Source organism: Meleagris gallopavo, chromosome 11 (genome assembly GCF_000146605.3).
Source record: "Meleagris gallopavo isolate NT-WF06-2002-E0010 breed Aviagen turkey brand Nicholas breeding stock chromosome 11, Turkey_5.1, whole genome shotgun sequence".
NCBI lineage: Eukaryota > Metazoa > Chordata > Aves > Galliformes > Phasianidae > Meleagris > Meleagris gallopavo.
The window spans coordinates 22,686,892-22,699,546 of NC_015021.2; the positions used below are offsets into that span (position 1 = coordinate 22,686,892).

At 44.8% G+C, this 12,655-nt stretch overlaps 1 protein-coding gene across 6 annotated transcripts in view; it reads left to right on the plus strand.

Annotated features, from left to right (window-relative positions):
* Nucleotides 1–38: 38 nt before the first annotated feature.
* PLCH1 (phospholipase C eta 1) overlaps nucleotides 39–12,655 on the plus strand; it is a 57,307-nt gene continuing 44,690 nt past the window's right edge. For 4 of the 6 annotated variants that reach the window (XM_010717027.2, XM_010717030.2, XM_010717029.2 and 1 more), the window contains exons 1-2: nucleotides 39–2,960; nucleotides 3,588–3,699. In XM_010717027.2, coding sequence (XP_010715329.1) covers nucleotides 3,621–3,699 — 79 coding nt within the window. In that variant the 5' untranslated portion in view covers nucleotides 39–2,960; nucleotides 3,588–3,620. The remainder of the gene's footprint in view (nucleotides 2,961–3,587; nucleotides 3,700–12,655) is intronic. The other 2 variants (XM_010717028.2, XM_019619226.2) reach the window with 2 other exon arrangements.

Below are 12,655 nucleotides of genomic sequence, written 5' to 3' on the forward strand. Positions count from 1 at the left end.
TTCGGGGTCCCTTATTTTCTTTTTTTTTCCGGGGGCGCGGATCCGCGGATCCCTCCGCCCTTCTAGTCACGGAACCGGGCCGAACCAGCCCGTAAACCGTTGACACTTACTCTCAAGCTTAAGGTAAATCTGTTATGCTCTCTGTTTTAGCAATCCATGTAGGCCTGTGAAGCTAACTTGGCACTTGAGTGCCTTGGTGTTCAATGAGGAAAGTTCAAGGCGTTACTTCCACTCTGATGAGGTGTTTATTTTTCCAGTTTGCAATACCTGGAAGCTAACTGGGTGTGTGTGATGGAAGTCAGCAGAGGTTGGGGTGTGATCCCAGCTGCCAGATGGAGAGCCAGTGTGTGCCTGGGAGGTGCTACAGGCAGAGGGCCTGGTGCCCTCCCACGCAGATGGCAGGAGCTGCCTGTCTATGGCCACATCTGGAGCTCATGCAGAATTATTGCCAGTAACGTGCTTAGTGTGTCCTTTGTTTGGTTCTACGTTTCTCTTCATTTCTAACCTGCTTTTTTCCTTGTCTCTGTTATGCTTTTACTTTATGTCTCTTGTAGCTTCCAGAATCCCTGCGCTATTTTCATTGTAAAATTTATCACCAGTGGTATTTGAAATGAGTGCAGGTATCGAAAATCTGGAGCTTCTCTGCACTGCTTTCTGGACTTCCCTTTTCTGTTGCGGATGGAATTGCCAGTCACAATGGGTTTCTATATTTCAACTATGCAGAACTTCTTATAGAATATTTATTTTTCCCACACACCATTCTGTGCTAGAGAAAGGAATCCCTTCTTTAAGAATGATTCTTTCAAAACCAGTTGGCTGGGAAGGCAGTGCAATGTGAGCTTGGAAACTGGTTCTGTGGCTTTGGCACTGGGAGGTTCTGGTGGGCTGCACCATTCGCTGTTGGCGGGGAACCATTTGTGCTATCAGACTGATTTAATGTTATCTGTCAGAGTGCTTCAGGAGCAGGAAGGGGAGAGGGCAGGTGAGACAAGAGGGGATTCGCAGTCTCTCCGCCCTGTATATTGCTGGCTTAACTACCAACTCATCTGTCTGAGTGTTCTGAGAGCTGTGCACAGGACGAGGGAGTTCCCAGGTGCTAAATGGACGTGTGGGAGCAGGGCTTAGAGGGTGCTGCCTTGTTGGTGTCCAGCCTGTGCAGCAAGAAGCATCTGTTACAGCGCACACAGAGCAGCCTCTGCCTTCAGAAGTATCTTGTATGTTTGGCTCCACGAATTCTAGAATCCATTTCATAAAATATTTTCAGGAAACTTTCCTTGGAAGGAGTTTCCCCTGCTATCATGATGATAACAATAGTCTCATTTGTTCATCTCATCCCCATGTATCCACACAGACCTGTTTCTTTGTGCGCATGTATGCATGCACGCACATAACTTGAACTTATTTTTTTTCTATCAAACTAGAGCAAGATCGGTTTACTTTCAGTAATAACTGCCCGGATCCCAGCTTCGAAATTCTGCCTTCATCCCCAGCTGCTGGGAGAACCTTTGTTGTAGGCAGCAGCACGGTGTGGGAGGACCCGCTGTGCTCTGAACAAGGGCCTATTGTGTGAGCTGAGACGGAGGGGAGGGGGCTGCAGGTTCCCTTCAGAGTTCTGTGGGGGAGCTGAGCGAGAGATGCGATCTCTCTTTATTTGTGTAAATTCCAACTGATAAATACTTGAGACGATTTTTGTAGCTAAAACATAGCGATGCTTGTCTTTCCAATACCTGAAGGAAAAAACCTGGCGGTAGGCTGGGTAGCAGTGATAATGTTATTTCTGCGCCGTTAAGGTAACTGTCAGCTTGTGCCTTACTAATTAACAGCGGAAGAGTGACCGTAGTTGTGGCAAGCTACAATGAAAGCTCATGGCCTGGTAGGGCAAAAGTCCAGGAAGTGCACAAGTCTGGTGGAGATGTAATGGCTGTAACTGCATAGTGGGCCCAGTTCCAGTAAAACAGGCCTTTAGTTTGAACAGTACGTGGTCCTTACCCTAAACTTAGACTGTAATGGAGACGGATGGGCCGGGTGGAGGTGGGAGGGAGATGAGGTGGGTGACTGAAGCAGACCAGGGCTGGTGTGGCTGCTGGGCCGAGCCTTGGCCAGACAGCAGAGGGGGATCCAGTGAAAGGATGCGTCTGAACAGCAGGCTGAGGAATCTGCGGTTAATTTTAATACAAAAGAAATATGAAATGCTGATTTGTTGAGTTGTAACCACAACTGTGCAGTGAGCCCTGCTGGGTGGGATGGGGCTCTGCGAGGCCCAGCTTACAGAACAAAAGGCTGAATTGTCTGAGTGGAAGTTGGGTGAACTGAGTCGAACACAGCCTCGTCTTGAGTTATAGCCACCAGCTTATTAATGAGTTAACTTACACTGTTTTGGTCTCTGAACATAACTGTTCTGATTGTTGCCATTGTCCCGGGTTGTGGCAGTGGAACAGCAGAGCAGCTCGTGGTGGAAGCTTTCCCAGGGACTGGATTGGGATTGTTTCCCACCTCATTGTTAGCGCTTGGCCTCAGCTGCTCGCGCTCCCTTGCTTGGCTGGGCTTTGCCTCATGTTGGCATGGTGTGCTTGTCCGTTTTAACTGCCTGATACATACTGCTGCCTGGGTCTGGGGAACGCTGGCCGTCAGGGGGCTCGGACCAACAGAGCTTTGGGGCTCGTGGCCAGAAACATTGCTGTCTGCTCCAGGTATTGTGTGGGAGCATCTGCAGCCAATTACCCATGCGTTCCCATGTCCTTGTCCCTGCTGGAGGCAGCACAGCCATCCTGTGGCAGTGCTGGGAGCCTTGGCCTTGGTGGGCTGGGGCCAGCACGGACCTGTGTGGGAAGGGATTGGTGCTTGGCTGCCCCATTCTACTGGGGTTCTCAGTTTGGTTCTTGTGATGGGGGTAAAACAAAGTAAGGAGATGGTAAAGCAGATTGATGGTTCATCAGCTGCATCGGTGCAACATGGAACTGGTAAGTGGGACTCTGAGCCGAGAGCATCTCTTTGCTGCGTAAATCTGGGGTCCTGGGGCTGAAGGATATAAATTTCACGTAGCTGATGTGACCAGATCTCCTCAAAAGTGCTGCCCATGCTGCTGTCCCTGGAAGAGTCCGTCTTCAGCTCCATGGGTGAACATCCCCCAGTGTTTTGATTCCTTTGATTCATTTTATTTATGTGGAAGTTTAGCTGGGGATAATACATATTGTTTTATGGTGTTGTTGGATGTGCTAGTAGTTGGTAAATGTGGGACAGCATCATTAAATAGATCCAATTGATCCTTTCTCGTGGCCATGTGGTGGCCTGCAGGGCTGTGGGGCTGGATGAAGCAGCTGGCTGCTCTGGGGCTGGGCAGCTCTGTGCTGGTGGGAGCTGCCCCATGGGGTCCAGCTGGTTGCTTGGGCTCTGTCTGCACCTGTCCTTTCCTGTGTGTCCCTGGAGGTGGGCTGGTGTGTTTGGAGAGTGAAGGGTTGCATTTGCTGGAGTACTTTGAGGGTAATGAACGATTTGGCATAAAGGGCTTCAATAAGTTCTCCTTTGCAGTTCCAGCAGTTATGCATTGCTTGTAAATGAACTATTACTCATTCTGTTTCTTTTTGTAGGGTGGCTGTCTTTGGTGAGCAGAAGGTCTCAGGATGAGTTACTGGAGCCTGGATAAGAAAAGCTGTCTGCAATACTGCAGACACTTCTTGGCGGACAACGGCGTGTTTCATGGTAAGCAGCAAGCTGTATTGTTGCTTTCTTTTTCCTGCTGAATCCAATGCACAGCGCAGCTGTGGGCTGCAGGGCAGCTGCAGCTCAGCCTCATGGCTGAGGTTCTGCTGGACAGCACTGCACAAGAGATGTGTGCGTGTCCCCAGGAATTAACATGTTGCTCCTGACTCCTACAAGAGGTGTTGATAAAGCTAAAAGGGGTGACAGAGGCTTTTAAGGATTGGCTTGTTGTCAGCGTGCTTTCGGAGCCTTCTGATCCTGTAGCTTCTGGCACAGGGCAGTGGTAAAACAGGAGGGATGAGTGCCTTTACTAGCTTCTTGCATGGAGTGATCTTGACTATACCACTGGGAAATTAAGAAAGAAAATCTCATGTGAACTCTGTGTGGGAAAAGTACAATCTGTTAGCAGGGTCAGTACTGTTATTCAACCCCTTGTGACTTGCTGACAATTGAGTGTTTGGCTGCATGTGCATGTGCCCGCCTCTAACGTCTATTAATTCTATCTTAAGTAGTTTTCATGACTTCTAAAAAAACTGCTATTATATTTTCATATTCTGACATTGGGATCATGGCTCTTCAGGGAGCAAGTGTGCAGAACTGTTGATTAGCTTATTTTTCTACATTTATGCATGCTAATATTCTGTAATGGTTAAATGAAAGACGAGACATGGTTAGCAAATAGCTGATTTTGTCTTAGTAGTTCTGAAAGTAGTTTTTCATACTTAAACCAATTATCTTTTCCTCTTCTCTCAGAAATACAAACCCTTTGTTTAAATTGCATTTCCATAACTGTAATTAATTCTCTCTCTGTTTCTAATTTTATCGTCTGGCGTCTCCACCTCTTTCTTTTCAGACTTTGATGTCAGTAGGGACTTGACCGCTGCTGGTTGGGTGTCATGTCCATTCAGTCTTGCTCTTTCATTCAGAGGAGTGGACTAATTCAGTTGTATTGGGCTTGCCTGGGAGGTTCACATTTCAGTGTCGTGATTATTTTCTGTAACCGAATCTTTAATCTGGAAGAACTGTTGCACCTCATTTGTGAAGTAGACATAGAAATATCCCACTGCATTTGCTGATGTTCTAAAAGGCTTGGGGTTATCTTTCTCCATAGAGCCTTCAGAACTGGAAGCATCCACAGAGACACCCAGTACAAAAGCTTGCTGCTCATCCTTGTTCATTGTCGTTTTCCCTCCATATCCGTCAGGGACTTGCATTGCTTTGAGAATGTAAATATGTGGTGTTAAAGTTGTTCACTTCCAACTGAGGTGTTTCAGCACAGGAAACTTGTGGGCTGCCCAAATGAGAATGCCAAAGCTCTATGTTAATTAGAAGCAGTTTAAACATCTTTTTCAGGGAACAAACAAATAACAAAACAAATAAAAAAACAACCACATCCCAAAGCAACCACAAAAATCTTTAAGCAGAAACACCCAAATGAGACCACAGCCCTGCATGCATAACCTGTTAGGGCACACAGTGCCTCTAAAGAAATGTCAGAATACCTCACTTGGAGGATGAGCAGTGCACCTGTCAGCTCATGTTGGAGGCCTCTGGCTGCAAGCATAGATGTGGTGGGGGATGAAGTGTGAGATGTGGCAAATAGCAGGACAGCACCTTGCTCATCATGCATTAGCTGGAGACCTGGAGACAAATGCACCTTTGAATCTTGTGGAGTAAAAAAGTGTAAGTGCTCTTAGGACAAGGCATTAGTGCTGCAAGGCCCAGCCTAATGCAGTTCTGATCAGTACTCTTTAAGCAAGTGTAGCTCAGGAGCATGCAGAGAAAATGTCTGCGGATGTGCTCAGGAAAATCACCTGTAAGAGGAGTCAAGATTCATCTGGTTTGTATGGCTGACTATAAATACACTTGCGAGTGGTAAACGTGGGAAAGAAGCAGCTTATTGGAACTGATAGGAAAAGTTCAAATTGAAACATTGAGGACTGTATTGAAAATTGTCCATAGGTATATAAACAGATGCAGGGAAAAACTAACTTTCTTTGAGGTGGAGGCCAGAAAGTTTTGATCATGGTTACAAGTGCCCTGACTGTGCCCCTGCTCTGAAGCTGCAAATATGATTAGTAGCAGCAAGCAATATTCTGGCAAATGTAAATATGGACTGGAGGAGTGTTGAAGTGGTGCCAGGTCAGTTCCTGTGTAGCAAACAGCAAATGCTAACAGGACTGCTTCCATTCCCTTCTGGGAAATGCTGCTGTACTCACATCGTGCTGCTCACTGCTGTATTGTAATTGTGCTTTGAGGCTCATGCATGTTTGTAGGCAAGGAGAAACTATTGATACATGGCTGTGTGCTTTACCACAGGGCTTTAGCAGTTTGTGTGTGAGTAATGACTGAACATTCGTATACGTAATGCTCCAGCACTATCTGCATCTAAATTGCCTAAGGATTTCTCATCATTTCTAAATTTTATTGGGGGAAGCTGCTAATCACTTCGTTTGTGGGATGCTAAAATTCTTGTCTGTTTGTCTGAAATTTTTTGTTACAGAAATGGAAGTTGCTGCTGTGCCTTGTACCCTAGGGAGTCTCATCTGCCTAGAAGCAAAAATGTCAGTTTTCTTCAGTAACAGCACTGTGTGCACACAGAATAACAAACTGAAGACAGATCTGGGTTTAAGCTATTTTAGCAGTTTCTGTAGAATAGAGAAAGAGAGGCTCTTACAATGTTGAGAGTAGCCTAAAGGACTTGGTGAGCCTACTTTCTTTTCCTTCCTGTTGCAGAGAGTGCCAAAATACAAAGTACATCATACCTCTAGGCTCAGAAGATTTGTTTTTTTTTCTTGGGGCTTTCATGCTGTAAAACCATATTTGATTTGTTTTCTGGCAATCACAATATAGGACCGGCTGTGTTGTCAGACCAAACTTCCATCTATTTTGCTAGCAAATATTTGGGGCTAAAAGTATAAAGGAAGACAGAGATATACCAAAGCCTCCTATGCACTCCCAGCACCTGCCAGTCAGTGATGTAAGTGCTTTCTCAGCCAGAAGCTGCGTCTGAATCTTTGCATTTATTACTTTCTCATCTCATAACTTCTGAAGGTTTTTTTAAATTCATTTCTTTTTGCCACCCGTGGGAGCGAACTCCAAAGCTTATTTTTGTCGTCGTAAACCTGCTTGAAGGAAACAGTCATTGCCACGTTCAGGCTGTAAGCAGTGGGGAAGGCTTGGTTGCTCATTCTCTTCCCCTGGAAGGACACTGGCTGGCTGGATGGGAGCTAGGGTCAGGCTTGTAAGTCAGTACACTCTTACATCGTGTTCGGTGTATCTGCAGCTTTGAATGCCTGCCTTCCAACATCTCACTGAGGAAATGAGTGGGGAGTGTTGTGATGATAATGCTTTCTTCTACTCCAGGAAAGAGAAAACAGCAAAATGGCAATTTTGGTCTAGACCTCGATACTAGGTCGTGATCTGCTGAAGTTTGGCTTTGGTATAGCAGTACTCCCATTTCCTTCCAGTGACTCTTCAAGATGAGCCACTCAAACACGTAGTTCATGCTGGCATGAAACAAAGAGTACTTTCCAGCAGTAATTTTGCCATCTGCTGTTGTGCAGCGAATGGCCCCATCCCGGTCATCCTTGTAAAGGAGATTATTGAACGTTGACCTGGATTCTTGTGCACTCTTAGTCTGTTGTTTCAGGAATGTCCAGCTCATCTTTCACAGGGTTCTTCCAGATCGCCTGCCTGAACGCATCTGAAGTTGAGCTGGGGAGAATGACCTGGGACAAGGAAACAGCTTATCTTGAGAGGGCATCTCGGTGATTTCCCAAATGCAATGCATGCAGTTGTGCACTGCTTTTATTAGATGAACACCTACTGCTGTTGCACAACCAGTTTTGGGCAGCATCTCGAGAGATTGCTTGTGGCAGGTGTTATTGCAGTGCTTTTCCTTTCGTTTCAGTCTGAAGAGCTGAGCTTTTATGCAGGTTCTCAAAGGATTTTTCTTTTAGTTATCTTTAACTTTTGTGTTCAATGAACGGGAAGATAAAATACATTATGTTCTATATAGTAAAATGGTCTGTTTATTAGAGCTCAAATTTGGGGGGAGTGATGTGGGTGAGCAATATTGCAGAATTGTATGTATATGTTTAGCTTTGTGTTTGCTGATGGGCAATGCTTTATAATTAGCTCTGCAGAAAACTCATTCAAGCCCTATGCTTGAGGCTACAGTGCTAAAGATATCAGATGTAGACTGCAGAATTTTGCTCTTACATCTTTACAGTCATCTTCAATTTAAGTTTTGTAATGATGCTTGGGAAAGAAGAAGCTAGTAGTCAGTAATTCATATTTTATATTCTCATTATATAGTAAAATATACACAATTCCTTCTTTAAAGCAGACACACGTAACTGAAAATGCATATAAAAACGTATTAAAAACTAAATTTAAAAATAAGTTAGAAAACAATTTAAAAAAACCATCCTAAAACATGAAGAAACCACCTCTCCGTGCTTTGTTTAATGTGCAGCTGCCTTTAAGAGCTGTCCGTGCACCTGCAGTGAAAGGAGCAGCTCCATTTGTCTCAAGGGCTCTGTCTCAAGGTGGTGTCAGACAGCTAACCTTTCACGTTGTGTTTTTCCCCTCCCCTATCTAGCTCAGCTCACCAAAGAGCGGTGTCTTCATTAATGACAAAGAAGGAAAGTTGATAAAAGCTTTAATCTGATAAAAATGATGAGTTGTTTGTGCAGATAACATAAAATTTTATTTAAGCCTAGCTGAATTTTTGGAAGATTGTATTACAGTTTAGGTCTAAGATTAAATTTGTGTGATGAATATGAAGCTGTGTTTATCTTCTTAGTTCATTATCTACTTGCTGGAAGAGGTAGAAGTTCTCTAATCAGCCTTTCTTTCTCTGTAGCAGAATTAGCCTTTTTACCACTTTCCAGCAATTTTGACGTTGAAAAAGGAAAAACCGATGAGCCAGAAAATTAATATTCTTCTGATGTCGTAGTTTCTAAACCTAATTGTTGAAACATTCTCGTTTATTGGAAAATTAATATTTGGCAGTAGAACTTGGACTGCGAGCTGTAGTCCAAGGGTGTTGAGCCCCGTGGGACTGTGCCATCTCCAGCCACCCAATGCACAACTGCACGTGTGGGGCCACGCTCTTACCCTGGACTTGCTGCTTTGGGTTTGGTGTGCAGCCTTCAGGCGTTTATGTCATCTGAGGCTGGAGCTGCGTGGAAGGGAAGAATTAACTATCTGCAGGTATTAAGTGAAAGCTTTAAATCTCCCTTCTTAAAGAGATGGTGGGGACAGAGCTTTGGCACTGCCCGCCTTGTACCTCAGGGTACTTGCTGTCTCACCTCAAAATTTCTGTGGTTTAATGATAGAGCTTTGAATGGCGAATGAAGAAAACTAGAAAATAATATTAGACTAGGGGAGATGGGTTTTGACTGAATGAATATCTTTTTAATGAGTTTTAGTGCTTTTGTAGCTGAGATTGTCAAAAGTTATCAGTGAGATGAGGCTTGGAGGACATGTAATAGGTTTTATTAAACCCGCTTAAAAAGTTGAGAAAACAGAGTTCTGAGTATGAAGTCACTGGCAGTGGTTGCCAAAGGAAGGAAGGGCTATGGGGCAGGAAATGTAAGTACACTCCAGTGCAGTGTGTCTTTGAGGGCACAACGGTTTCAGGTCTGACCTGGGCTGATAGGGTTGGGACTGGATGTGAAACCTGGCTTGTCAGCAGAGAGTGATCGTGGTGATTGTTTCATGAAGCTGAATAAACTTAGAGGTATTTTCATACCATTGGGCTTTTTCCCCCAAATTATGTAAAAATCATTTTTTTGTTGTAATGTTCTTGGTGATCTGTATAGCATACTCTGGTTTCTAAAGCCGTACAGCACTGAAACACTTTGATTTGTAAAATGAGCATTATTTTGAAGCCAAAGCAATGAGAAATATGTTAGTGATGAGACAAGCTTTCCTGTTAAGCAGCTTCTGTGTTACGATGCTTGTGTATAGCCCCTATCACAAGAATGAGAGGCTAGGAGTGTGCCATAATTATACTCTGTAACACGTTATCAAGTGCAATTTGATATCTCAGGAATTAAACTAAAGACTAGTGACAGTTAATTTCTTTTGTTGTTGTTGAATTGCATCTATAACACATCAATTCATTGAGATGTAAATGTATTGACAGCTGCCTCGAGGCTTCAGAGCAATGACTTTGTGCTTTAGAAGTAATCTTGTGAAGTGAGGTATGAACCACTGTGGGGTAATTAAGTAGCTCCTCCATTTCCCTTATGATAAGTGGGATGAGTGACACTTCTCTCTGCAGAATGCGACTTCCCAGAGCATTGCTGTCCTCAGCTGAAGGTGTGATGAGAAGCAGAAGCCCTGAGTGCAGCCAGCAGTGATCCCACAGTGTGTTCTTGGGGTTGTTTCATTTTATATTTTCGTTTGCTGGCTGTAGGCGATGTGTCTTGTGCTGTGCTGCAGCCTATCATATGTTGACTGTTGGAAGCCTCGCTATTCGTGTTAGCAGCAGCTAAGAAATAAGGATTTCTTGCAAGTGAAATGTGCGTCAGCTCCACTCGTATCTGGTCTCCTGCCTCACTCTGAGTTGTCTGCGTGCTTGTCTCTTTTCATCCCCCCCACCTCAATCACACTCCGTGTAACTTTCTCCTAGCATGCACTGGACAAATTCTGTCCTGTTTTGTTGCTCTCAGTCTTTGAGAATGCGGCTGAGGATTCCTGGTGTAAAGGCTATTCTGTAAACGCCAGCCAGTAGAGAAACAATTAAAAATGCAGTAAATCCAAGATGAGAAGCGTTATAGGTGGAGCCTACTTCGTTCCTGCAGAGCTTGTCAGCGCTGTGTCCCCTTGGGCTCCATCACGAGTAAGTGCAAGTGTGAGTGTTTCTGCCCATCATTCCACACTGACTGTGAAGCTCTGAGTTTCAAAAGCATTGCCTTGGCTTAAACAAGTGCGATATTGGCTGCTAGCACGGCAGTTTTTTCATAGCTGCCGGGAGAGTTAGTGCTCAGCATCTCTCAGGAGGCTACTTGTTCTTACGAAATCAAATGCTCAGTGATGCACAGCCTGAACCATTTGCATGCTCTGTGCTCCGGCTGGCCTCGTTCCACAGAGCACAACGGGGGCTGGGGGGAGAGGGGAGGAGGGCACCGGGCCGAGAGGAAGGAGCCCTTCCTGCAGAATCCCATGGCTGACGGCGCTGGGAGTTACCTGGGGGCGAGGGGGCTTTTCCTCTCGTGCATTCAGCCTGCGTCACTCGCTCTGTAGCCGGGCTCCGTGTTCGGTGACTGCCGGCTTCCAGGCTCTTGCCCACGGCGCGCTCTCCTTCGCAGGCGTTGCAGACCCTTCAGCCTGGAGTGGCAGAATCGCAGCGCTGTGCGCGCGGCTCGTGCCAAAAGTGGGCACTGCTCCTGCGCTCCCGCAGCAGCAGCAGCAGCACGGAGCAGATGCTGCCGGCTTTTCTACCGGGCGGTGCCCTCTGGTTTTGAGGAAAGTTGCCTGGCGTGGCCTCTGGATTTGTTTGTCTGTCTTTTATGGCTCACGAAAATCTCATCGTTCTGCTCGGAGTGTGGTGCTGGGGAGGTGCTCCCGTACTTCTGAGGACTGCTTTCCAAATGTTTTCTCTCTGGAGATGTGAAGATTCAATGGAGGCTTTCCTGCAGTGACGATTCCCGTTTTCGTTGCCAACGATGCACAAGAGTTGCCAATTTAATGGCAGACCTTGAAGTATATAAAAATTTAAGTCCTGAAAAAGGTAAGGATGTTCCAGTTTGTAATTACTGTGGGAAGAGCTCAAATGATGTCTGAAATGCTTATAGAAAAATGAAGGATGCTTTGTTTACGATGGGTAACTTTTATGTGCTGTATTTATTTAGACATCATTAATATGGAAAAAAAAAATCACAAATCTTTCTGAATGTTTCAGAGGAAAACTTGGTGTTTTCGTGTCAACTTCAAAATACATTTCTCCATCTAAACATACGGATCGTGTGTACTGTAGGGCTATGTTTTATCTTAAATTATTACTAATGTATTTCTCTTTAAAAACACTCCAGACTTCTTGATCTATTGGTCGGTCTGCCATGGCATACTTTTCCATGGGAACGAACATCTGGTTTTTCTAGTAACACTTATTATTTGTATATCTGTTTGTATTCTATTTATATGTAAAGTTCTGATCAGAGAGCAATGGATGAGACTTGTAGGAGACTGATATAGAAAGGAGGGCACCTCGGGTAGATTGAACAAAATTGGATGTGAAGTCGGAGCTGATAGAAAGTAGTAATTACTTTTAGCCTCTAAATGGCTATAGACTAAAGGCCATAGGGGGAGGGAGAAATGAAGATAGCCGAAGTTTATTTTTGTACTATTGTATTTGTGTCATTACTGATGTTTGGTTATGTGTGAGAATTTTTTTTAAAGATGTTTACTAAAGGGAAAGCATCTCAAAATTGGGTATTCTATCCTTAATTTTGGAAAAAACAAAACCAAACCCCTATTCTTACTATTCTGTAAGAAATTGAGGCTGCTTTAAGCAGCTGTCAGTTTCTTGTGCATCCTACGGGGGACAGCTCTGTCTGTTGGGGTGCTTTGCTGCAGCTCCCTGTGCTGCGTTCATGTTTTGGAGGTTTCTGTTACACGCAGCTCTGCATTACGTTTTGATGCTCCTAGTAAGGGAAAGGAGAGCAGGTGTTACTCCATCTGTTTGCTGAGACACAGCAGGTAATGGATAGGTCCCAATGAATAATTTACCAGAGAGAGCTTATTGGGAGGGTGTTTTTGGAGCGATCCTAGAAGAAAAGCATCAGGTTTAACTTTAGAAGCTGGTGTAAACGTTCTGTACGTATAAACACATTTCTTGCCAGGTGTTCAGCTGCTGGCGAGCTCCTGTCTGAAGGCATTTTCTAGTCCTTTTTCTGCAGACAAACAGCAGCAGCTGCCACCTGCAGTTGTCGCTGCTCCT